Raw genomic sequence first — 27,899 nt, 5'->3', positions numbered from 1 at the left:
AGTCGAGGTGGTGTCAGCTGTCTTGTTAATTCAATTAACATGAAAATATGTTCACAAAAATATGTATTTTTCACAAAACCTCGTGCTTTTGAAAAAAGTTTTATAGTTTTTTTTTCCATATGGGTAATCCACCAACTCACACAGCAGTTTCCCCGACCCCTCTTCGATTTGCGAGAAAATTTGTCATAAGGGGTAACTTTTGTCCCTGATCACGAATCTGAGGTCCCTTTTTTGATATCTCGTGACGGAGGGGCGGTACGACCCCTTTCTTTTAAAAACATGTAAAAAAGACATGTTTTTCATTAACTGGTGCCTGAAAAGGTGATGAGATGGAAATTTGGTGTCATACGGACTTTTATGTAAAATTGGACGCCCGATTTGATGGCGTACCGTCATCAGGGGAGACATTGGGTCATACAAAAATGCTGAAATTTGTATGACCCAATCTCAGCCCCCAATTTTCCGAACAACGGTATTTTTCGTCCCTATCGAAAAGTTCGATTAATCATGATAGGATATTTTACCAATTAGATTTTTTATAAATTCAATTCAGTTAAAATTCAACCCGTTTTATCTTCCAACAACCTTTCTGCCTTCCAGCTTGTGCAACCTCCCGAAACTTGCAGGTCGTCGTCCCGAACCGCAGCAGCGCAATAAATTTCCAGAGATTCATTCCTTGAGCAGAAAAACAAGTTCACAACTCACAAGTCAGGTCTGTGCGCCGAGAATGTTAAACCGAGAAACAAAAGTAAATTTGTTTTCATGATGCAGCGCTTCTACGGAGTTTCATAAATCTTGGTCCGCGCAAACATTACCTTTCATTATCTGCGTGATAGCGTGTCATAATTAAGGTTCTGCTGGGGATCTGCTCCAAGCACAAATACTGCCACGAGAGCTTCCAGACTGGTGAGGCACCACCACAGAGAGTGCGAGAGCCGAGCCATTATTTACTTATCCTTTCGATTATCCTACACTTGAAGTTCGGAATAACAAAACTGAACAAGGCAGAAATCAAAATAAAAATAAGCGAAGCAGCAAATAAAAAAAAACATTCGAAATATTTGAAGCCCGCAGACAGCCGAATTAAGGTTGTGCGTGTGTGCGTGTGCGGGCAAGTCTGCACTGAAATGATTGAGCCTACACACGAAAGTAAAAACGAGAGTTATCGTTTCCGGCCTCCACCACCACACACACTACCGGCTGGTCACTTCGCGATCTTCGGCGATCATCGTTTTTTTTTCGTCTCAACTTTTTTGGTCTACTAGACGAGTGTCTGCCACTGTTAAAGTGTTAATTTTTTTTTGTCTTCTTCTTCTTCTGTGTGTTAATTTAAGGATGGCCATTGTGGTCAAAGTCAAACAAGACACGGACAAAAAAGTGTGAGAGAGAGAGAAATATGAATTAAAGAGGACAAAAGAAGAAGGGGTAAAAAAAAGGCACGAGGCCGGTAGCAAAAGTATGCAAGAGACAAGTGAACCGGTTAAGGTGAGAGGAAGGAAGTCTCCAAAAGTGGCGCTGGTGGTAGTGGAGGCTTTATACCCGATCCTCATCATCATCACATACGAAAAATCACAAAATTGGAAGAAGGCCAGCTAACTAAAGTAAAGAAGTACGCCGGAGAGCGGCAGGGCAAGAGCAGTGGCGAGAGGGAAGTGATCGACGAGGACTTGTAACGCAATGAAGTTGTGTACCGAAATCTGTGTGCGTATTGGTGTAATTCTCAGCAAAGATTTTTGCGTGATCGGCTCGACACGGTGATCGATATTTTTTGCACACTTTTCAGGAAATGAGAGTGCGAAATCATTTATTTAAAATTTTATAATTTATACGAAGTCATTTGCATAGAATGTTCATGGTTGGTTCTGGTTTTCCCTTTTAACTACCAAAACGTGCAGGAATGTTCATGTGGAACAAAAGAAAATGCATGATTCGTGAATAACAAGCAATCTTTTAAAGACAAGCTGGATACAAATCTCGAGTTTTTTTTGAAAAGGTCCTATAAACAAAATTTTGATTTTTTGCTTATTGGGTGTTTTTAGAACCGCCTTTAGTCAAGGGTATTCAAAAACACCCAAAAAGCAAAAAATCAAAATTTTGTTTATTGGACCTTTTCAAAAAAAAACTCGAGAAATGTACATTTTAACTCTCTCTCTCTCTCTTCTTTCAAAATCTAATTTTATGATGTTCCCTCTATATTAGTTTTATTTGTTTGAAATCGAAGTAACAATCGGCATTTTTTTTTTGTACTTCGATCTTTTTATCGGAATGGTCATAATTTGAACAGATAACAGATAAGACCCTGAAGAAATGTTTCATGAATCCTTGCCTGAAGCTATCAAAACCTAAACTGATCTGATTGATCGAAAATTTTCATTAAAAAGTAAAAAAATGTTTAATTTATCATCTTAAAAAATAGTTTTGATTTATTTATTTTTTCTAAAAATCAGCAGAAGAACTGAATCAACAAAAAAACAAATTTCTGAACAACAAAGTAAAACAGCGAAATTGAAAAAAAAAAGCAGTTTCTCCAATATAAATCATTTCGGGATTTTTATATTTTTTTTTTTAAAGCAGTCAAAAGAAGCAATTTAGCATCATACGTTTTTCCATACAATTTAGGAGAATGGTCAAAATGGGTATGTGAATGTATGAAATTCTGTATCCTAAGAAGGGCTTTTGAGATCGAACTGTTGGCTGGGGAAAAATTTTAGAGTTTTTTTAAAGGTCCAATAAACTATTGTCTTTCATATGTTTATAGGATCTAATAAAAAAAAACCCTAGAATTGTAGGTTATCATTATGACTTTTTAGGAAAATAGGTACAGGGAAAAAAATAAAATAATTTAATTTTTATGATTTAAAGTGGAATTTTCATAAAAAGTTTTTTTTATTTTTGAACAAATTGAAAATCTGGACAAAAAATACAGAAAAATATTAAAGAAAAATTCCATTTACATTTTTTGTATGAATTCTACCGTTTTCAAGTTATTGCAACCTCTTGATATATATTTTATATATTTTTTTTTTGAGTTAAGAAAGTATTTATTTAAAGAAAAGCACATCAGAAAAATATATTTATGAAAAGTTTGGAAAATTTCCAGTAATTTACACAGCCTCACAAAGAACTCGAGTCGATGAAATGAATTGCTCTAAGTGTCACCAAATGAGCGTGTAATTTTCAACTATTGATATCTTGGAAACTATTGGTCCGAATTTCATTGCTGAAATTGAAAGTTTTGCGAAATTTACTGATCTCTTTAAAACAAATATTTTTAATAATTTCTTATTTGGACTACAATATCAAATAAGGAAAATTATCTTTTTTTAGACCATTTCAAATGTTACATTTAGGTTACATAAAGAACTACTTTTTGATACTTGTTCGGATTAAAGCAAAAATATTATTTTTAATAATAATTTAAGTTTTTTTCTAAATTCTGAAATCTGTTTGAAAAGATGTATTTTTTCACCCCTAAAAAATTAATTTCATTAAACGTTTAGTGAGAAGAGGGGAAATTTATTTAAACATGCAATAGCAGAATTTTTTTTATATTCATCAAGGAATGGTGACAGATTTTGTGTCAAATAGAAAGTGTAATATAACATCAGGAACTGGAGAGTTCTCATCAGTTTCTGATGAATTTTCATCAGGTTCACATTTTTACACATTTTTTAGGTAAAATTAGTCAAAAAATAGGTAATATTCAACCAACCAAAATTTCAACCTTCCAAAATTCTACTTTTTTCTGTTTAGGAAATATGATTTTTCTGAAAATAAATGCGTTTTTTAACAAAGCTAAAATCGGGGAAAAAGTATTAAAAAAAATAATTAAAGAACTTTTTTGAGTTTAGAAAATATTTATTGTAAGAAAAGCTCCTCAGAAAAATATTTCTTCGAAAAGCTGGGAAAATTTCCTGTAATTTTATCATTGGATCTTTGAAATTTAAGTCGATGAAATGAATTGCTCTATGTGTCACCAAATTAGCCTGTAATTATCAACTATTGATATCTTGGAAACTATTTGTCCGATTTGCATTGTTAAATTTGAAACTTTTGCGATTTTTTTTTTATCTTTTCAATAAGGCCGTTGCAAATATTTTTTGAAGTTTATGTCCCTCGACTCTGACCAAAGTCGAGGGGGCAAAAAAATAAAAAATGTATAAAAAATCAAATTACGAGCCATGGTTTCAACACTTTGATGAAAAAAGTGTTTTAAAATGCATTATACACCTGCCCAGTTGTTTTGCTATCATTAGTTTCCTAAATATCTAAATATTCACGAAAATTTTATTTTTTTGCGAAAAATAAAAATTTTGCGTTGCTGTACATTGGAATTTCATAAAAATTCATAACATTTTTAAACAATCCCAAACATGCTAAATATGATTATTAATGCAGAAAAATGAGTTTTAGATTGTTTTCAGTTGATTAGACTTCTATTTTCATGGAAATTTTGAAGTTTCTTGAAAAAATATTTTTTTGCCCCCTGATTTTTCAGAAAAATTTCGAAGTGACATAAACTTTGAAAAATATTTGCAACGGCCTAAAAATATTTTCAAAAATTTATTTTTTGGACTACAGTATCAAACAAGGAAATTTTTTTTTTTCGATCTTTTTAAATGTTACATTCAGGTTAAATAAAGAATTACTTTTTGATACCAGTTCAGATGTAAAAAAAAACAATATTATTTTTAAAAATAATTTAAGATTTTTTTTAAAATCTGAACTCTGTTTCATAAGATGTATTTTTCACCCCTAAAAATATTATTTAATTGAACTTTTAGTGTGAAAAGGGAAATTTATTTATACATACTATCGCATTAATTTCTTCAATATTTTGACTGGAAAGATGTGCTCTCCTTAAACTTTTATTTCCAGTGAATTATAGTTTTTGAAAAAGTCATTTCCAAAGACATACGCTCAAATCTTAAAATAAATTTGAAAAATATGATATACATGAGTCTGAAACATAAAAAGTGATAACTTATTCCACTTCCAAAAAAGAAAAAGTGTTATATTTTAAGACGTCCGTTCCAGTTAATTCAAAGCAATATAAAAAATCAGCATATTTTACAACAGTGTCTCAAATTGCCAAACTCTTTGGTCCAGACTGGACCCCGAGCGATTCAGACAGTCGTTTTGGAGCTTCGAAACCAGATCCCGCTTCCTGCCAAGCCACCAATTGGTTGGGACTTCTTCGCAAAAAAAACAGCTCCCTCGTGGCCGGCTAATTATTCATAGTTTCAGACGTGACTTCCCTAAAACGCGCTTTTATAACCTGCACACACAACACGGAGAGAAACTTGGTTGGACTTGAAAAATAAAAACACTTTCCATTGACCTGCTTAAGAGGCAGCAGCACCTTTGAAGCATATTAAGTTAGACGTATTGAGTTCATTCCACGGGATTCAAAACTAAGCTCTTTGATTGATAAACTTTTTCTTTACCACAGCACCACGATCGCTGGATGATCGCAGAGATGCAAAATGCAAACAACAATACTAAGTGATTGGGTCACTCAAAATCTGTCATTCAGTGGTTAGATTTGGTAGTCGTATTTGGCGTCAGAGGTTTTTCGTGTTGGTGTAAGACAAAATCATCCTTTTTCAAATTTATTTATAATTTTGTCCAAAATTTCCATCAACTCCCTCCAAAATGTTCACCACCGGTCTGGCTACCCTGCAGGCACACGGGACGCATTTTTACATTTAAATATACAACCTTTTTTTTTTGTTGCCCACAAGTTTCACCACCAGACAACGTCTGCCTGCCACCGGATTGAGGTCCCCCCCGCCCCTCTTTCCTATCGTCGAGGACCCCAATCTCATCAGGCCAGAGGAAGCCCCCTCTCGACGACCAAAAAGCTCGGCTTTACCAATAAAGGTAAACGATATCCGATCGTCGCAGAGTTTTACTTTTCATAAGAACCCCCCCTCGCCTTCCTCTTCCTTTGAACAGCAAGGTGACTGCTTAAGGGGGTGGTTCGGGAAGGGGTGGGGGGACCCACATGGACACACTTATTTATGTGTTTTGATGGGGTCGTTTTTTTTTTTGCTCATTTGCGAACAAGTGTGTTTCTCGGCGATCGTGTCTCGTATTGGTCGCGATTAAGAGGCCAAGGTGTACAATTATTTGAGCTTTTTTTTTGCACGAAGCACACGGCAGCCTTTGGCAAGGAGTTATGGGCTGGAAGTGTGGCTGTGAGTGTGAGTAGGACAAGAGAGCTTGAAGCTTTTTCAAGCTTGCCCTGGCAGGTAGCGTTACACCCGAACGAAAGAACTTGGACAATTAATGCCTCTTGGCAGATATATCACTCTTTGTTAGACTTCCCGACAACGAACGCATTGAGCTGAAGAAGACACGCAAACAATCTCCGAACAAGTTGCAATATCTCAGGAAAATCATAAAGTTCTTTCATTGGTCAAGAGTTTCGACGATATCTCGCCAAAGAGAGAGAAAAAAAAAGATTCACTAAATTTCAATTCGTCGCCGTCGTGCTAACTTGTCGTACGTGCATTTTGGGCCAAATTGAGTTAAGAACGCCATTTTGTGCAGCTCACAATGCCTCATCTTTTGACCTTCACAGATCCCCAAAATTCGATTTCAATCCTGAGATATTCAATGAAAACCAAAAAAGCTCCGAAAATTTTTGTCACTCTACATATAAAAGAAGTTTCAATCCTGTCGTGCTATGTTGTCACTACCTGAAAATTGATGTAAGTGCGACAAAGGGCAAAGGGATTTCAGGTCAGAATGCGTTTGACGCACGTACATGTTAGACTACCTTAAACATTTATAATTATAACTCGGGACTCCAGCAACCAATTTCAACCAAACTTCGGGACAATGCACAGAATGGTCAGACAAACAAAACGTGTTTGTTATTGTTTACATTGCGTGCTTTCGTTTTTGTTTATTCAAGGTCAAACATTAAAACGCGTTTTTCTCGGAACGTCAAAATGGCGGGTGCGACATGATAGCACGACGACGTCGAATTGTCACTCTCAGTGAGTGCTCAGTGAAATTCTTTTCATGAAGATCATTTCCTCATTAAGCTTCTTTTTTTAAAGACAACTGAGTCTCTCTCATTCAGAGTGTACGCGAGCGTGTGATGCCAGTTGTCAGGGATTTCAGTACCGAATTGAGCACACACACACCCCTCAGTGTGACAAGGTAATTAATGCAACTCGCTGCTGCTGGGTTTTTTGTAGTTTCAACGGTGATGCGTGACTTGTGGGTAATCGCAAGTGGTTTGGAATACTAAACACTGCCTGCTGGGGAAGACTATTCAAATTTGGGTGATTTCACTTTCGAAAATTGTTGTGATAGTTATGTGGGTTGTAGAAATGCTAAATGTCTATTTTTATCTTTTATGGTTGCTGGAAGGTGAAATGAATTCCAAAACAAGTTTCAAAAGTTATCTACTTCTACAAATTTTTCAGTTATCATTCGTGAAACATTAAAAAAACAGTCATATATAAAATCCGTATTTCATTATTGGTACTTTTATCAAACAGTTTTGGTTTTTTTTTTATAAATCAATAGTCAAACACTATCATGACTTCAACAAATTAAAAAAACAAAAAAAATATGCCAAAACATCATTTTTAAAGTGTCATTTTTCAATTTTTTTTAAACAAATTTAGCTTAAACTAAATTGAGTCCTTTTTTAACGAAAACATTTATTATTACATTATTTTATTAGCAGCTTATCTTGAGAAACTATTGTTAAAAAATGCTTCTATTATTTTGGAATTTCCTTCTTTCATGCTTTTTGTTATATATTTAGATCGATTCTACAACTTAAAATCTTTATTCATTGCTTGTTTTTTTTTTGTTTCTCATAATTTTTAAATCACTTTTAGTGTTCCTCTGGTTTTTATTCCTTTTATGGCAAATCCAATCTTATCGAACACAAGCCAGTTTGAAAAAAGCATCCTGGAAAAACATAGATAGCCAATTGTAGTATTACGCGATTAAAGCAGAGAGAATTCTGTGAACGGATCGCATGACTGAATAATAAATAAGAGAAAATTTATCATAAAATATGTATTTTCGGTGCATTTTCGAAAAAAAAAAACAAAAGCTAGTTTGTCCAAAAAATCCAAATGCAATTTTGACATCCAAACAGAAAATAAATATATTTTAAAATCGGTACGTTGATAACGATTTGAACTTACCGACTTTGCATCATTGGATAAATTGTTAAATTGTAAATTTATTTCCTTAAAAAAAAATCTGAAGAATAACCGGGTTCTTACATGTGATTGAATTTGCGCAAAATGTATTTTTAAGACTGATATTCTTTTTGCAGGGTGATGATTTTTTCGAATAAGGTTATGTTCCGAAAACATAAAAAATCGAAAAAAAATCGTTTTAAGACTAAGAATCAATCGTAAACTCAAATGCATTCGATATTTCTTTTCATCTTGTATCCAAATTAAAAGTGATTGTTCCTATAAACAGTTACCTTTCCCAGTAGTCGTAATCAAGCAGAAATTAGAGCGTCCAATTTCCCGGGGTTACAAAATTCCTGGGAAACGGAAAATTTTCAACAAATTTCCCGGGAAATCTCGGGAATTCCCGGGAAATTTTAAATTTATCGAAATTTGTTCTGATCATGGTTTTGGTTAATATTTTGCAACAAAATAGTATAAAATAGCAACTATAATGGTCAAAACAAGTGTTAGGTTCAATTAATGCTGCTTGTAAAAAAAACATACAAATTCAAGAAAATATAAAAAATTTCTAAATATATAAGCATTCTTTCGCTTCATTTTTCGTTCAAAATACAAAAAATTATGATTTTGTATTGATAAGAAGTAGCTAGGTATAATTTAAAAATAAAGAATAAAATTGATAATTTAGTTGAAATGAAAAAAAAAATCATACAGCAAATACGTTCATGGCAATACATTGAAATGAAAAAAATAATAATAAAGAAAATATCATGGCAAATATTTTATCCAGAACAAATCTTACTGGTTTAAGCATTGAATATACCTTAAAAATCTGCTCTTCACTTCAAATGCCATTTTTATGTAATCACAACTCAAAGTTTTCATATGTTTGGAGCGAGTATTTTAAATATGTTTGCATTTTAAGCACTTTTTATATAATACGAAGTAGTTTTTTTATTGGTTTTTTATTGATTTGGCCTAATAAAAGACTTTGGTTAAAAGAATTTCCATAGAAAAAAAAGTTGATAAGTAGTTTCAGATTTAAACCTTACGCCTTTGGTAGCTCTAGTGCTCTATAATTTTTAACTCTTGACTGTAATTTCTCGAACATCTTTAAACAAATTAACTTAATTCTTCTAGCTTAAATCCTCTTAGAGACATTTAATGATACCAATTCAATTTTCTTCCAATTTGGTCATGGTAAACAAAACGTAAAAAATCAATTTTGTTCTTGGCGGGAAGCGTTACCTTATTTTCAAATTATATAACAATAATTTTCGTTTGTAAAGCTTGCCAAAATTATAATAGTTAATTTTCATTTCATAATATCGTAATTTTTGCTGCCCAACAAATAATCAAGATCTATTCCTAGTTGTGAATGCTTCAGAAATTAATATCATCTGAAATAAATCTTGACTTGAAATTTTCAGACGAACTGATTAGTTTAATTAGAACAGTTAATTGAATTTAATTAAATAAAATTTTATTATTATTTCATTAAATCATTATTTTTTTATAAGTTTCAAAAATTGTACCAAAAAGTTAAGAAAATGTATACTTCCGCTTGAATTTCGGGAATTCCCGGGAAATTTACAAATTTCCCGGGAAACGGGAAATATTTTTTTTTCGGGAAATCCCGGGAATCCCGGGATTTTTTTCCGGGGACGGAAAATTGGACGCTCTAGCTGAAATTTATTAGTTTTATTTTAATATTTAAAATATTTAAAAATTTCGATTAAATTTAAAATTGAAACTTTTCAAATACTCTTTACCAGAAAAGAACAAAATTTTACTTATGTTCGACATTTTGACAGTGAAATCAAAATATTTGACACGTTTGGATTTGTCAAAATCAAATCAAATTATTCGCTCTACAGCTTTGCCTTGGCGTTCTCGATTGCGAGATTCTTACTCGAAACTAGGTGTTCGAAGGCTTGATTGTTGAGGCAATTGCAAACCTCTTTTTACACCTTAGCTTCCATCCACCCCGGGATTCGAACAGACGACCTTTGGATTGTTAGTCCAACTGCCTACCAGCGACTCCACCGAGGCAGAACCCAGGGAGACGACTCCTACACCTGGACTGAGCTAACGACCTAACCTTTTTAGGTTAGTCCGGGGCCAACATTTACTTCCCGTCCGACGGAAGGCGTGATCAGACAAATCTCGTCTCGAAAAATGCCACCGGGACCGTCTGGGATCGAACCCAGGCCGACTGGGTGAGAGGCAATCACGCTTACCCCTACACCACGGTCCCGGTATAATTTGTATTTTACTAAAAAAAAATATCATAATTTCTAAATATGTCTGAATCAGTGTTGAAAATTCGACGACTATGATTAATTTTGCGATTAATCGCTGTCTGTTACACCTCACGAATAAGACTGCTGAGAATAATCTTTATTCTCAAATTACCACGACTAGCTGTCATTCGTCGCGTCGCGTGTCGATGATTATAACAATCCATGACTGCTGGTGTTGAATGGGGAAAATTATAATCAGATCGCAGCAAGTTGACGACTAAACCCAATCATTCAAATTTTTACTCGTCTCTGCCACAGCCAGCGATCAAGTGTCAGTCGGGAAAGAAGAGATCAAAGCATACTCAGAGGGCCTTTCTTCAGGCAATCGTTATTCGCTCGAAGTGATTTTTTTTCAACCTTGTGTCTGATACAAATGTATCAGTTATTTTCAAAGAAGAAAAATATACTGAAATCTATATTTTCTAATAAACATATTTTAGTTTATTCTCAAAGATTTCATATTAATTAAAAAAAAAAACTATTAAAAAAATGTTAACTCCATCCTAAGAATGCAACGAAAATATTGTGTCTTTGAATTTAAAAAAAAAAACTTACAAAAATGATTGTGTAAATGACGTAATCAAAATGCTCAATTTTGAAGTAGAATTAGGATTTTGTAGATAATATTAAATCAATATTTTGAAAATTTATAAACAACTTTACTAGGGCTAAAAATATTATGAGCTCGAGTAAATTACCCAATGTAAACACAGTTTTTATTAGAATTATATTTTTGTTGAAAAATAAAAGAATTCTTTAAGAGAAATTCATGAAAATTTTGACTAAACCAATGACATTATGCTGGTTTGTCAGTCAAGTACTTCAATTTTGAAAAGTTTAAAAAGTTAGTTAACTATAATTAGGGACCATCCATAAACCTCGTCGACACCATGGGCGATTTTCAACTAAGGGAAGGGTGGGGGGGGGGAGGAGTCTGAGATTTCAAAAAAGTGTCTACGTAGTTTTTGGATGTTAAGGGACCACCATCAAATGTTGTTAAATAACATTATTTTGATATTTTTAAAATGTCTTAATTTTCTTCGGATTCCTTTGACAATTTTACACTTATAGACGGTAACATGAGTTTGTAAGTAATAAATATAATTTGTTTTTGAAATATAATTTACATTATTTTCAGTAGCACAAATTTCATATAACATGTGAAAACTTATGATTCATGCTTCGAATTTAGTTTCAAATGCAATATGAATCGATAATTTTTTAAACAAAACTAGTTTTAAAGAACTCCAGACAAAATTGTGACTTTTTAACGGTTCAACCCAAAATTTATAAGTATGATGAAAACACTTTTTTACTAAAAAGTGGACGGACCCAGTACATGTTTTAAAAATATTTATCTTGAGAAAAATCTCAACTGTTTAAAAAATTTAAAAAAAAATTAAATCTTATCATTGTCACCCTGGTAGTATGTATATTCTATTTACATGAAAACAATATTTTTATGATAAGATAACTAAAAATGTTTGAACTGTTTGGAGATTTTGTTAGGAAAAACAAATGCTTCTGTGGCCTTTTCGTAATTTCTGTTTAAACAGTTCAATAGTTTGAAAATGAAAGTAATTTTACCAGCAAACATATGTATTTTCAAATTAACTGGCTTTCAAAGTTTTGGCTAAAAATCTGTACTCACGCTTTTATTTCTTTAGAAGTTATAAAAACGTTTATTTAAATGTATTAATCATATTAAATCTTTTGAATTTGAAATGAGTTTTACTTTTTTCACGACTAATATTGGGAAAAAGTGAATAAAATTGAGTAAATGTTATTTGTTCAATTCTGTATTAACTTTTTAACAGGCGAACGTGAACGGTCACTAGAGCAAGTTGGATAGACTTTTTGTTTACATCTCGTCGCCATCGTGCTAACTTGTCGTGCGTGCATTTTGGGCCAAAATGAGTTAAGAACGCCATTTTGTGCAGCTCACAATGCCTTACCTTTTGACCTTCACAGATCCCCAAAATTCGATTTCAATCCTGATATATTCAACAAAAACCGAAAAAACTCCGTGCATTTTTGTCACTTTACATATGAAAGTAGTTTCAATCTTGTCGTGCTATCTTGTCACTCCCTGAAAATTGATGTAAGTATGACAATTGACCAAAGGGATTTCAGGTCAGGATGCGTTTGTCGCACGTACAAGCTAGACTACCGTAAATATTTGTAATTATAACTCGGGACTCCAGCAACCAACTTTAACCAAACTTCGGGACAATGCACAGAATGGTCAGCCAAACAAAACGTGTTTGTTATTGTTTACATTGCGTGCTCTCGTTTTTGTATATTCAAGGTCAAACATTAAAACGCGTTTTTCTCGGAACGTCAAAATGGCGGGTGCGACAAGATAGCACGACGACGTCGATCTACAGATGCACCCTATTGAAAAGTTAATACGGAATTATAAAAAAACTACACACATTTTTACCAAAAAAAGCAAATACAGCGTAGATTTTTTAATTTAACTGTAATGTCTGCACTGGTCAGTACATCTTAAGAACATTACACCTATGCGCAATGCACCGGCTCATAGACCAGCTTCCACCCGGCCACTCTTCCATCCCACCAACAATCAGCCGTCACCGACATCCACCACTACCAGCGACCAGGTGTCCACCACAGCCAGCCCGGCAGCCGCCGCCGCCACGAACCGCACACGATCAGTTTCACTTTCCACCGCCGCCGGCCACGCCGGGTACGCAATCCCTATACCTGTGCGAAACCCACCGCCCTCCCTCCCTCCAACCATTCCCTTTCTTTCTCTTCACTCTCCCTTCTTCCACCTACTTCTACTCTGCTCTATCTCGCCCCGCGGTTTCTCTCACTCTCCACTCACTGCTTCCCTACTTCCCACCTTTAACAACCCCTTTCCATTTCATCTTCCTCGCTCCTCCAACTCCCTCCTTCCTCACGCGTCTGTCTTTGCACGCTTCTTCTTACCCTCTTCTTTGCCGATCTTCGCCGTTCGCAGATCGCGAACCAGTTTTTGTCCAAGTCTTTGGAACATTGCAAGGTGTTTTTGGTTAAAGTTATTTTTAGTTTTGTTGAACTTGTAACTTGGTTCTAAAGAAGTTATTTAAAACAAATAACTAACTGCAGTTCAACAAGTTAGGTATTTGTACTGTCAAGACTGACATAAAACGCATTTCTGCTCTCAAAAATATTTGTTATTATTATTGGTTTTGTGTGCGATCAATCTCTCACCACGCCTGTGTTTACTCTACTCTTTTGCTAGCTTCTACTTCTCGAGTTTTTTTTGAAAAGGTCCTATAAACAAAATTTCCAATTTTTGCTTTTTGGGTGTTTATGAAACCGCCTTGAGTCAGGGGTATTCAAAAACACCCAAAAAGCAAAAATTGGAAATTTTGTTTATAGGACCTTTTCAAAAAAAACTCGAGACTTCTACTTTGGTTCGATTGCATCTTCTTCGTGATCTTCTTCGGCTTCTTCTTCCAATCGTAGAAGGCAGTGAGTTATATATGTGCGTGTCGGTCGGTGGAGCTCTGCGGCTCTTGTCCACGGATTGCGTAACAACCACAAGCATGCTGCCGCCGTGCGCCTTAAATGGTAGTTGTTTTAGGTCATCATGTCACACACTCCACACCACCAACACCGCAAAACTAGTTACTGCGGGGGGTGGGTGGTGTGGCGGCACTATGATCAAGAGACAAGACAAAGAGTAAGAAAACACATGGTTTGGAGAAGTTGCGGAGAGAGAGAGCGGGGGGTTGCCAGAAAGTTGGGGTGGTTGGTTGGTTTGGAGAGATATCATGATCCAAACCACTAATGCTGGAGTGGATGATGTCCCAGGTTTTACAAAATTTATCGAAGTTTAATCGCTTCGAAATATATCAAACGGAACAGGGTGATTCAAACGAAATAATTAATTTGTTTGAAAATCTCTATTGAATCCAAAATATGAACGAGATGTGAAATGATTATAACCAAGCTGAACTTGTTATCATATCACTAAAAATATAGAAACTAAAATTTTCTTCCTACAACGTAGGGCTCAGAAGAAAACTCTGCCAAATTATATTAGTAATAAAGAAACTAAATAAATGCGAGAAAATAAAACGCTCAGTAACATCAAAGCAAAATTATGTTCAAGTGTTTTAAAAAAGGTTCTATTTTAAAATTAAAAAAAAACATGTTGCCGTAAAACGGGGTGGCTTTGATAGCCGGGGTGACTTTGATAGGTTTGCGATTTTTCCGCAAAATTAAGAGTACAATTTAAATACGTACGGAATGGTTTAGAATCATACTGACCGTGGTAGAGAAGTGTTCAAAGTACCTCAAAAAGAACTTTTCATAAAATTTTGGAAAGTTTAAAAAGTTAGTTAACTATAGTTAAGAAAATGTTGATGAAAGTCATTATTTTAAACTTCTCAAAGTGTCATGATTTTCTCAATGAACATGATTTTGAATCGGAAAACGGAATGCATTTTCGGATTCATTGGACAATTTCCCATTAGGAGAAGGTTAAATAAGTTTGTAAATAATACATAATATGTGTTTTTGAAACACAACTAAAAAAAATCTCCAAATTTATAGGCAATTTCAGTTGAACCAATTTCATGTAAAATGTAAAAACTTGTGATTCGTGCTTTGAATTCAGTATGAAATGCAATTTTAATCGATAGTTTTATGAACAAAACTAGTTTTAACAAATTTCTGTCAAAATTCCGACTTTTCACCTATTTTTTTTTGTTGTTGAAAAGCTTATAAACTTAGTTAACTAATTATAAACATGGTTTTTTTTTTCAAAACTATATCAGCTACTTTAGTGACATTTAACGTACAAATAAAGTTTGAACATCTTAAATACGATTTTAATAAGAAAAACTATGAGCATGAGCATGAGCATGAGAGACCACCCATGGTTGTCCTTCTCCGTTGCTGAACAGGACCGTAATCACCTAACAATACAACTGACCATACGCTTAAACGATCTAATGGTGTTTCCCTTATCAACAGCATGTATGAATGCGTTGAAAAGATAAAACATCAAGATCATTAAAACTAGATCTGAAGCAAATAGGTAACAGTCATTGTCCACCAACGGCGCCCGCCATGTCAGTTTGTAGATCTCGGGGGGATTGGGACGGGAATGTTAGTTAGCACAGGTTGCTACAAAGGGTGGGTTCTATACGATATCCACACCCCCACGTGTGCCGGAAAACTACTTCTACTTGGGATTTTGTTAGTGGGAAAGGGTAATGGCCAGGATTCATCATAGAGGATGATGATGCGACCCAATAATCAATAAATTTTGTTTAATGATGTGATGTATTATGCATTCTCAAGGCAAACAGTCGGAGGTTGCGGATGAGATTATTCCCGGTTATTTGGTGTTGAGTTTAGCATAAATGATTCAATCTTAGACAGAAGATAAAAAGTCTGACTAACAGGATATCGTTGCCAAATAAAATTACAATTACAATTACAATTACAATTACAAAGACAAAACCAAATAAAATGCGAAAACGCGAAACCGCCCGGACCGAAAAACACACAATCGGGGGGAAAACAATGACGGAATCGGCAACGAAAATCCGGCGTGTTGACCGCGACCCACACCGTTCAAATTCTCCAAAGCAACTGTCAAACATCGCGAAATCGTCCGGGTCGAAATACACACACAATCGGGGGGAAAACAATGACGGAATCGGCAACGAAAATCCGGCGTGTTGACCGCGACCCGCACCGTTCAAATTCTCCAAAGCAACTCCGATTGTAATAAGAAAAACTATGACTATCAAAGTCACCCCGGAATTTAAACTAAGAATTTTTAACGTAACTATTTTTCTAAACACTATTGAAAAAACTTTTTTCCAAAATAGTGCATGGACTAAGTGTGGCGTACCCCAGTACATGTTTTAGAAATAATAAAAATCTTGAGAAAAAAAAAAAATCTTGAGAAAAACCTTTCCTGTTGGAAAATATTCCAAAAACAAACTGAAATCCTATCAAAGTCACCCCGGTTTACGGTACTTATCAACCTTATGGTGATTGATGCCTTCTTCACATTTAGGAAGGAAGGCTAACCAATCACTTGATCCCAAATTATAAGAGCAACATAAAACTGAAAAATAAATATCGTCCAATTTATCAAAACTCGGAGCAACATTAAATTGAAATTCCCAGCTTTCCCTAGCAAATATAAAATTACCCGAATTATCTAATTTAATATTTTAAAACAATTTAAATAGAATTGTAAAATCAATTGATTCACTAATCTTAAGAAGCGTCATTTTAATTAATTATACATGTTTTATTAAGTGTCTCTTCGTTAATTTGAATTCATGTTGTAGAAATTGTTTGAACAAATCTATACTTTACTGAAACCATATGCAAATGTTAAGTCTAGAGCGTCCAATTTTCCCCGAAAAATTATTTTCCGTTTCTTTCTTGAAAATACTTTTTTTGGAATAAGTTATTTGAGGAGCATAGATTTTCATGTCCAAGCACTTATATTATTTTTTAAAAAAACTTTATGATCAACACCTAAGTGCTTATAACTTTAATTAAGGTTGACAGATCTTCAATATATTCCTCTAACTGGGAAATTCTCATTTGAAAAAAAAAAATATGGAACAAATATTAACCATCGAAAATCATAGGATTGATCGATGTAGTTAAAAATTGAAATTCACAGTAAGCACTCAAAACTTCGAAAAAACAATGTTGATTTATAAAGTTGTCAGTGTTTTCTTGGTTTAATTTGTTTCAATGAAAAACTCAATTTAATAAAACTGTTTTACCACTCACATTTAGCATAATTTTTGAATATATATTTTTTGAAATATTTGATTTAAAAACAGTATTTTTCCGTTTAATACGAAAATTGATTTAATTTTATAAGAAAGTTAAGTATCTCCAATTTATGAAAACTAGCTCAATCTTAACCTTTTAAAAACTATACTCATAATAAGAAGTGGAAAAATATTTGCAAAGACTAGGAGTATTGTTTAAATTTTAAAATATTTTTTAATCATTTCTCAAATATTTAACGTTTAACATTTTCAGATAATCAACATTTTTGGTCTTTTCAGAAAGGTCTTTCAAAAGAAAGAAAATAAAAAAAAATATTTTTTTTTCATGATTGGATTATCCGAAGTCTTATACAAACCTTCGGATAATTTAAGCTTCGGATAATCGAGCCTAGACTGTAGTATATTGGCGATACATTTTTCAGAGTTGTTGCTGACCGAAATCAGATTTCTGGTCAAATTTGGTGAAAGAACCGAATGCTGGATTGTTTTAAGTTTTTAAGAAATTTATTGTGATCAACATTTTTTGAACAATTATCGTCACAAAGTTCCAAAAACCTGCAAATCTCCACCCTACCCTTGGCAACTCTGCCCCATCCGAAATCGTCTCTGTTTTGGTCAGACGTCGTCACAGTGCGTGGGCTCGTTTGCTCACGCTCACTCACGCTCGCTCAAAAAAACCCACACGCACGCTCGTTCGCTCGTGCTGCACGCGGTCTCTTCTAGCCTTAGAGGCGATATCTTGTCTACCGTGGTGGGTGCACTTTTTGGATTTTAGCCTAGAGCCGTCCACCCTCTCTCTTTTTTTCGAGCTGTGTTGTTCTCGTGTGACTTTGCCTCTCTCTTTTTTCTGGTTTCGCGAACCGCCGTCAGAACTTCGCTCACGTAAAGTGTGTGATTTGCGGGGTGCTCTCATCGGTGATAATTAGCGAGTATCGAGAGGGAAAATAAGCGAGATTTTCTGTTTGTTTGTTTTGTTTGTCGGTTTACTTAACTTAAGGCTACTTACCACATATCGTTGCAAAGTACTGATTTCTAATGCCTTTCGACAACATTGGGGAGAACTGGCCGGTTCTTCACGTGCTGGAAGTCGACGACGACGCGGTGGTCGCGATTCGGGTAAGGGTACTTTTCGAGCAGTGGCCGGGGCATCAACAGCTGAAAGTACACACGGACCCACAGTTTCAGCACAAAACAGTTCACGAAAAATACGGTGTATGTGAGTTAAAAACCAGTTTAACAACTAGCAACAACAACACCAACAGCAAAAATTCACGCAGAGACACCGCGAAAACAAGTCACAAGCCACAAGTTTCGAGTTCGAAACCAGCTCGCCGTCCGAAATTTTTATTGAGCAAAACTCGTCGTCGCCGTCGCCGCGATTTCACTTTCACTCGCCGCGTCCGTATTCGACCAACGCCGCTGAACAACTGCGACGAGCGCTCCGAGCATGTCCATCGACAGTTTATGGATGAATATTTCGAGCTCGCCGTCGTCGTCGTCGTAGTTGGCGGCGCGCGTGTTGTTGTTCCTCCTCTCTCACACTCTCGCGCTTCTTAGCCGGCTCAGCAGCAGCAGCCTCGCAGACTCTGGCTCAACTGGCTGGTTGAGGAACAAGACGCGGAGAAGGAGGAGCAGGAGCAGGAGGAGAATTTGTGTGTGCTTTTTTTTTACTCTCTCGCCTTACACACTTCTTGTTTGTGCCAAACAAAAGCGAAAAGGCCTTCGCAGTCAGTACTGCTGCTGAGGTTGTTCCTATTTTTGTTGGTTTGTTTTTGGTTGGTGATGGGAGGTTCGTTTTTTTTCGAGCACGTCTTTTGGGTGTACTCTGGAGTTGATCATACAAATGTGGATATTATTTTTTTTAACTTGTTTGAATTTCTGAATAATTATCTAACATAACACATAACCATTCAGATAAACAGATTTAGCTTCTGCAGATTTTTTTATATCTAGCAATAATGTTTGTTGTAATACTGAGCATGTCTATAACATAACCATCTACATCTTTTCAATCAAATTGAAAATTAAGGCTTACTATTTAAAATAAGGTTTTTCGTAGTTGTGAACCCCTCCAACTTGACCAAAACCGAAGAACAAAAACTATGAATAAAATGTATGATGTTGTAAATCAGGATTGCTCAACCTTTTGACCTGATCTGATTTATCTGAAGCACGGGCCGGAAAAAATGTTCAATAAATGTTGAAAAAAAAAAACATTTTAATAAGGAATAAGGATAAAAAATTAATAAGATACATACACTTTAATTCCAAAACAAGAAAAACAAAGAAATGAAAAAAAATAGTTGATTTATTTTTATATAAATTAAATAAAATTATTTATCAGGTTTAAGTTCTTCCTGATTGCTGTTGTTTTACAATCATATGTTATATAGAAACTTAAGTTAGATAATTTTTTTTACGAAAAACTTTTAGATAAAAAATGTATATTGTTGCATCCTGATTTCTTGAAAAATATTCGCTTTGATATTCATTCAATTAAATTTAAAACAATTTCGTAATTCTTATACAACCTTATAGAATTTTGCAGTTCCTTAATATTGTGTAAATTTGAAAAGTGCAACATTTGTAGGTGTAATATTACCTCTTTAATGATGCCATTTCAATTTTGACAGAAAAATGCCAAAACAATTAAATAGTGGTAGATTTAAATATTTTTGGAGGTAAAATTTCATTTTTTTCTGACATAAAGAATTCACTCATTCCCAGATGATTTATATTATTACGATTTTTTAACTGTGTATACAGCCATTCCACGTCAAACAGGAAGTCTCCAAATCAAAAGTGCTCCGATTTGGCTCAAATTTGGAGTGGGGGTTCCTTGGCCCAAATAATTAGACCCGTATTTTTTTGTTTGGCGATTAGGGTGGTCCTCTCTGAAATCGACTCTGAAAATCGACGAAAAATGCAATTTTTTGGACCACCCTATTTGGGATAGGACCACCCAAATCGCCAAACAAAAAAATACGGGTCTAATTATTTGGGCCAAGGAACCCCCACTCCAAATTTGAGCCAAATCGGAGCACTTTTGATTTGGAGACTTCCTGTTTGACGTGGAATGGCTGTATAAATAATTTTTAAGTTATTGGATATTTAAAAAAAAGATTTCAAACCAAAAGAAAATATAAGAAATAAAAATGCAACGATGCAACGAACTCTTTTTTAGATTTTTGGATGAATTTGCTAGCATTTGTAAATGCTTTCATCGAGCAAAATTTTAATTTTTATTCAAAGTGATTTTTTTGGCAACGTTGCTTACTCATTCTTTAAAAATGTCTGTTTTAATAAATTTAAATTAAGGATTATTCTTTAAAGTTGTAGCAAACAATCCATGTTTTTTGAAAATATATTTCACATGTTTACGAAATAGGCAATTTTGTTTTCTGATGTAAATTTTTAACAAAAAAACTGATTCTGAACATAATTAATTTAGAATAATACAGAATTCTAATAAAAAAAAAATTGAAATATATTTGGATGATTATTAAGTGTTTTTGGTAATTTTTATTTTTAAAATTTCAGAGAAATTATGATTACTCCTTAAGGTTTTTTAATGTATTTTATAAACCTTTCTTTTTTATCACTTTTTTCAAAACATTTATTTAATTTTATTATGTTTTTTTTTTCGTCTAGTGATAAAAAACTTTGAAAAAAAAACTGTATGCCTTGATAAAAAAAAAAGATTCATTCAAACAATTTTATTCCAAATATAAGGTAAAAACGTGTAAATTTAGAAGGTGTATTAATTGGAAAAATTTAACCTATCCTTAATTTAGACTAAAAAAAGTAGCATTACAACAGAATACTGGCAAATTTAAACAGTTTAAGAGGAAAAATTTCAAAAAAAAATCTGGCATAAAAGATGTAGTGATGCTTAAATGTAATATTACCAAGATTTTTTGAAATGAGTAGTAAGCCATTGAAATATGAAGGTCAAGAATGTTATGTTCCTTGACACTAACTAAAGTCAAAAAAAGACTTAAAAATATTTATAAAAAAAAATATTTAAAACCATACGTTCAACATTACCTGTACAATTGTCTTACAATCTTAAGTTTTCAAAAAAAAAAGTTTTAATGAAACAACACTTTTAATTTATTTTCTTAGTGATACTGTGCATCAAAATTTCACCAAAAATGCTTAAAATGGGTTTTAAATAATTTTAGGATGATTGCATATCAATTCCTCTTAAAATTTCGAAGTTTTTGTAAAAAAAACTGCCCTTTGATTGAGCAGATTGGAAATTGCGTTGTGGAGGGATGACAACGAAAAATATCTGTATCGGCCTGATGATTGGAAAGCAAATTTCTGAGAATATACTGATACAAATAAAAAAAAATAATCTTATGCTTTGAAAAACTGTTTCAGACAAAAAAAAATCTTGATAAAAGCCGTTTTATTGTCAAAAATAGAAAAAAAAATCTAACGATTCAATTTGTTCAAAACACGTTACAGGTTTCACTGGCGGTTGCTCAGTTACAGCTTCTGAAAAACGAAATTATCCTGTATACTTTAAAAGCCCAATTGTTAGATTTGAATTTCTTCAAATAAAATCGACAAAAGTTTTTTATCATAAGATGTGCTCTCCTTCAACGACCTGTTTCGATGGAATCTTGTTTTTGCTGTTTTTGATAACACTGCAGCGGCAGCAGCCGCCGCAATTCACAAAACATCCGAGACATTCACCACGACCACGACAAAAAGAGACAGAGACAGACATACCGGCTGGAATAATCATCTCGTTATTATTTGGTATTTGTATGCGTCAGCAATATTCCAACCCTTGGGCCGATGCCCAACCGTCCAGCCTGCAGCTGATAATGGGTTTGAACACAGTCACGCACACTGAAATCTGCGGCAGACAGGTCTTGGGAGAGTTGGTGGTCATAAAGCTCGCAGCAGGACATGATCCTTGCGCGCCGATGGACAAGTCTTGGCTGCTCGTTATGTATCGGTTGACCAACTTGCAGTGTAGGACAGGACTTGCTGGACCGAGAGATGAACTAGTTTCGTCGTCGGTCGTCTGGAGTGTCCTTGCTTTGTGCAGTCAACGGAGTCGTCTCTACAGGGAGTCGTGATTGTGACCTGAATTAATTGATGCGATGTAATTTTCCATGGCAAATGAGTTGTTGCAAAGTTTTCGAGAGATCCAATTACAATTACAATTACAATTACAATTACAATTACAATTACAATTACAATTACAATTACAATTACAATTACAATTACAATTACAACTACAATTACAATTACAATTACAATTACAATTACAATTACAATTACAATTACAATTACAATTACAATTACAATTACAATTACAATTACAATTACAACTACAATTACAATTACAATTACAATTACAATTACAATTACAATTACAATTACAATTACAATTACAATTACAATTACAATTACAATTACAATTACAATTACAATTACAATTACAATTACAATTACAATTACAATTACAATTACAATTACAATTACAATTACAATTACAATTACAATTACAATTACAATTACAATTACAATTACAATTACAATTACAATTACAATTACAATTACAATTACAATTACAATTACAATTACAATTACAATTACAATTACAATTACAATTACAATTACAATTACAATTACAATTACAATTACAATTACAATTACAATTACAATTACAATTACAATTACAATTACAATTACAATTACAATTACAATTACAATTACAATTACAATTACAATTACAATTACAATTACAATTACAATTACAATTACAATTACAATTACAATTACAATTACAATTACAATTACAATTACAATTACAATTACAATTACAATTACAATTACAATTACAATTACAATTACAATTACAATTACAATTACAATTACAATTACAATTACAATTACAATTACAATTACAATTACAATTACAATTACAATTACAATTACAATTACAATTACAATTACAATTACAATTACAATTACAATTACAATTACAATTACAATTACAATTACAATTACAATTACAATTACAATTACAATTACAATTACAATTACAATTACAATTACAATTACAATTACAATTACAATTACAATTACAATTACAATTACAATTACAATTACAATTACAATTACAATTACAATTACAATTACAATTACAATTACAATTACAATTACAATTACAATTACAATTACAATTACAATTACAATTACAATTACAATTACAATTACAATTACAATTACAATTACAATTACAATTACAATTACAATTACAATTACAATTACAATTACAATTACAATTACAATTACAATTACAATTACAATTACAATTACAATTACAATTACAATTACAATTACAATTACAATTACAATTACAATTACAATTACAATTACAATTACAATTACAATTACAATTACAATTACAATTACAATTACAATTACAATTACAATTACAATTACAATTACAATTACAATTACAATTACAATTACAATTACAATTACAATTACAATTACAATTACAATTACAATTACAATTACAATTACAATTACAATTACAATTACAATTACAATTACAATTACAATTACAATTACAATTACAATTACAATTACAATTACAATTACAATTACAATTACAATTACAATTACAATTACAATTACAATTACAATTACAATTACAATTACAATTACAATTACAATTACAATTACAATTACAATTACAATTACAATTACAATTACAATTACAATTACAATTACAATTACAATTACAATTACAATTACAATTACAATTACAATTACAATTACAATTACAATTACAATTACAATTACAATTACAATTACAATTACAATTACAATTACAATTACAATTACAATTACAATTACAATTACAATTACAATTACAATTACAATTACAATTACAATTACAATTACAATTACAATTACAATTACAATTACAATTACAATTATTATTACAATACCACAATTTCTCGTTTTCGCAAATCGACTTCTCTTTTTTTTATTTGGATGAAACTTTGTCCATATCAAAATAAGTCACATTGCATCAGTAGTTTTTACATTCAAAAAAAATTTGGACTGGTCATACTGAAAGGGCATGCAAAATGTTCGAAAATATGAATCCTCAGAAGGAATTTCCTCCAAAGTTTGAGGTTTGCCGAATTTTTATTTAAAAAAAATACTTTATGAAGAAATATCATCCATGCAAATAATATTTTTGAAAAGCTGAGAATAAAACATAATTTTCAGATGCCGAATCAATCCAAAATTTTTTTTTTTGTTTTTGTTGGTATAGTAAAACTCGTGCATTTATTCAAAAAATGTATAGAGTCATTTTCGATTGCAAATTTGATTTTGCATCGGAAAATCATGTTTCGAATTTTGTTTCACAAAGCTTTATGATATCTTTTTTCAAAAATCATTTTTTCCAAAAATGATTGTTTCCAGTATCATAACATAAATCACCCTAAACTCTAACACAAAAATTCCATTTTTTTAAAGTAAAAGTAACACATTGTGCGGTACAGCAATACAAAATAGATCTGTGAATATTCAAAAATCTGTGTCTTGTAAAGAAATTTTCTGATCGATTTGGTATCTTCGGCAAAGTTGTAAGTAATGATTAAGACTGTTGAGCAATTCTCTACGAAATCGGTCTTTTTTCTTCAATTTTAATTTTTGTATTTTTTAATCCGACTGAAACTTTTTTGGTGCCTTCGGTATGCCCAAAGAAGCCATTTTGCATCATTAGTTTGTCCATATAATTTTCCATACAAATTTGGCAGCTGTCCATACAAAATGATGTATGAAAATTCAAAAATCTGTATCAGGAATTTTGATCGTGTCTTCGGCAAAGTTGTATATGGACTACACTGGAAAAAATAATACACGGTAAAATTTGGTTTTTTTATTTAACTTTATCACTAAAACTTGATTTACAAAAACACTATTTTTAATTTTTTATTTTTTGATATGTTTTAGAGAACATAAAATGCCAACTTTTCAGAAATTCCAAAAATCATTGACCGAGTTATGAATTTTAATCAATACTGATTTTTTCAAAAAATCGAAATTTTGGTCGTAAAAATTTTTCAACTACATTTTTCGATGTAAAATCAAATTTGCAATAAAAAAGTACTTTAGTGAAATTTTGATAGAGTGCACCGTTTACAAGTTATAGCCATATTTAAGTGGCTTTTTTGAAAATAGTCGCAGTTTTTCATTTTTTAAAATTAGTGCACATGTTTGCCCAGTTTTAAAAAAAATATTTTTGAAAAGCTGAGAAAATTCTCTATATTTTGCTTATTCAGACTTTGTTGATACGACCTTTAGTTGCTGAGATATTGCAATGCAAAGGTTTAAAAACAGGAAAATTGATGTTTTTTAAGTTTCACCCAAACAACCCACCATTTTTTATCGTCAATATCTCAGCAACTAATGGTCCGATTTTCAATGTTAATATATGAAACATTTGTGAAATTTTCCGATCTTTTTGAAAAAAATATTTTCGGAATTTTCAAATCAAGACTAACATTTCAAAAAGGCCAAACATTCAATATTACGCCCTTTTAAAATGTTAGTCTTGATTTGAAAATTTTGAAAATATTTTTTTCGAGAAGATCACAATTGTTTCATGTATCAACATTGAAAATCAGACCATTAGTTGCTGAGATATTGACGATAAAAAATGGTGGGTTGTTTGGGTGAAACTTAAAAAACATCAATTTTCCTGTTTTTAAACCTTTGCATTGCAATATCTCAGCAACTAAAGGTCGTATCAACAAAGTCTGAATAAGCAAAATATAGAGAATTTTCTCAGCTTTTCAAAAATATTTTTTTTAAAACTGGGCAAACATGTGCACTAATTTTAAAAAATGAAAAACTGCGACTACTTTCAAAAAAGTCACTTAAATATGGCTATAACTTGAAAACGGTGCACTCTATCAAAATTTCACTAATGTACTTTTTTATTGCAAATTTGATTTTACATCGAAAAATGAAGTTGAAAAATTTTTACGACCAAAATTTCGATTTTTAAAAAAAATCAGTATTGATTAAAAAATTCATAACTCGGTCAATGATTTTTTGCACAACCTGGAAATTTCTGAAAAGTTGGCATTTTATGTTCTCTAAAACATATCAAAAATAAAAAAATTAAAAATAGTGTTTTTTGTAAATCAAGTTTTAGTGATAAAGTTAAATAAAAAATCACCAAATTTTTTTACCGTGTATTATTTTTTCCAGTGTAGTCCGTATCCATACCTACAACTTTGCCGAAGACACCAAATCGATCAAAAATTCCTTCAAAAGATACAGATTTTTGAATTTTCATACATCATTTTTGTATGGACAGCTGCCAAATTTGTATGGAAAATTATATGGACAAACTAATGATGCAAAATGGCTTCTTTGGGCATACCGAAGGCACCAAAAAAGTTTCAGTCGGATTAAAAAATACAAAAAAAATCGAATGACCAAAATCCTAGAGAACTGCTCTGTTATAAAAATGTGATCATAAATTGTATGAGGCCTTGCATAAAAAGGTGCAGGTGGTTATGTTACACATGACCAGTATGACAAAGAACTTTGCAAGATGATTGTTGAAATTTTCGATTAGAATGTCCGGTCCAAATTTCTCCATGATTCCCATATAATTACGTCCTATCAAACTGAGGGGACGGAAATTGCAAGTGGAGCTAAAATAGAATTCAAGGTGAAATCAATCGACTTTCACTCACCACTCGAAAGTTACCAAGATGCTGAAATGTTTTTGCAAGGCTGTTGCAAGCAATCGGCGGCAGGAAAGTAAATTTTAACAGCAAACATTAAAACTGCCCTTTTCAGGGTTCTAATTGATTACAAAATAGTTTTTTTTTAAATTTCCAGAAACAGATTTTCGCAGCGGCACAAAAAAATGCTTCGCAGCAATCTATTTATTACTTCAATTTATTTTTACTGCTTAGTTTTAGATAATGGCCAAATGCAATTTTTCATGTCCAGTATCGGAAACCATAAAGTTTAATACCCATATTGCCGCAACTCTTATGGTTCGGCAAATGTCCGCCATCGGAACATCCGCGGGGCCTCCGGCCACTCCGGATTGTGGCCACTACTGCCGAAATGTCAAATTTCATGTCCAGTATCAAAAACCATAAAGTTTGATACCCATATTGCCCCAACTTTTATGGTTCGGCAAATGTCCCCTTCGGAACATCCGGGGCCTTCGGCCACTTCGCATAGTGGCCACTACTGCCGAAATGTCAAATTTCATGTCCAGTATCAAAAACAAAACCATAAAGTTTGATACCCATATTGCCCTAACTCTTATGGTTCGGCAAATGTCCCCCATCGGAACATCCGCGGGGCCTCCGGCTACTCCGGATTGTGGCCACTACTGCCGAAATGTCAAATTTCATGTCCAGTATCAAAAACCATAAAGTTTGATACCCATATTGCCCCAACTCTTATGGTTCGGCAAATGTCCCCCTTCGGAACATCCGCGGGGCCTTCGGCCACTTCGCATAGTGGCCACTACTGCCGATTTGTCAAATTTCATGTCCAGTATCAAAAACCATAAAGTTTGATACCCATATTGCCCTAAC

General features: G+C 32.9%; 1 protein-coding gene across 2 annotated transcripts in view; it reads right to left on the bottom strand.

The window, feature by feature from the left end:
* LOC6041375 (facilitated trehalose transporter Tret1) overlaps window positions 1–27,899 on the bottom strand; it is a 98,153-nt gene that overhangs the window by 52,823 nt on the left and 17,431 nt on the right. The window contains exon 2 of one of the 2 annotated variants that reach the window (XM_038253687.1): window positions 18,281–18,429. In XM_038253687.1, the coding sequence (XP_038109615.1) occupies window positions 18,281–18,326 (46 nt within the window). In that variant the 5' untranslated portion in view covers window positions 18,327–18,429. Of the gene's footprint in view, window positions 1–18,280; window positions 18,739–27,899 lie in introns of those variants that run through there. The other variant, XM_038253686.1, reaches the window with a different exon arrangement.

This window comes from Culex quinquefasciatus, chromosome 2 (assembly GCF_015732765.1).
Source record: "Culex quinquefasciatus strain JHB chromosome 2, VPISU_Cqui_1.0_pri_paternal, whole genome shotgun sequence".
Classification (NCBI taxonomy): Eukaryota; Metazoa; Arthropoda; class Insecta; order Diptera; family Culicidae; genus Culex; species Culex quinquefasciatus.
The sequence above is the reverse complement of the archived record's forward strand: the minus strand, read 5'-3'. Positions and strand labels throughout refer to the sequence as shown.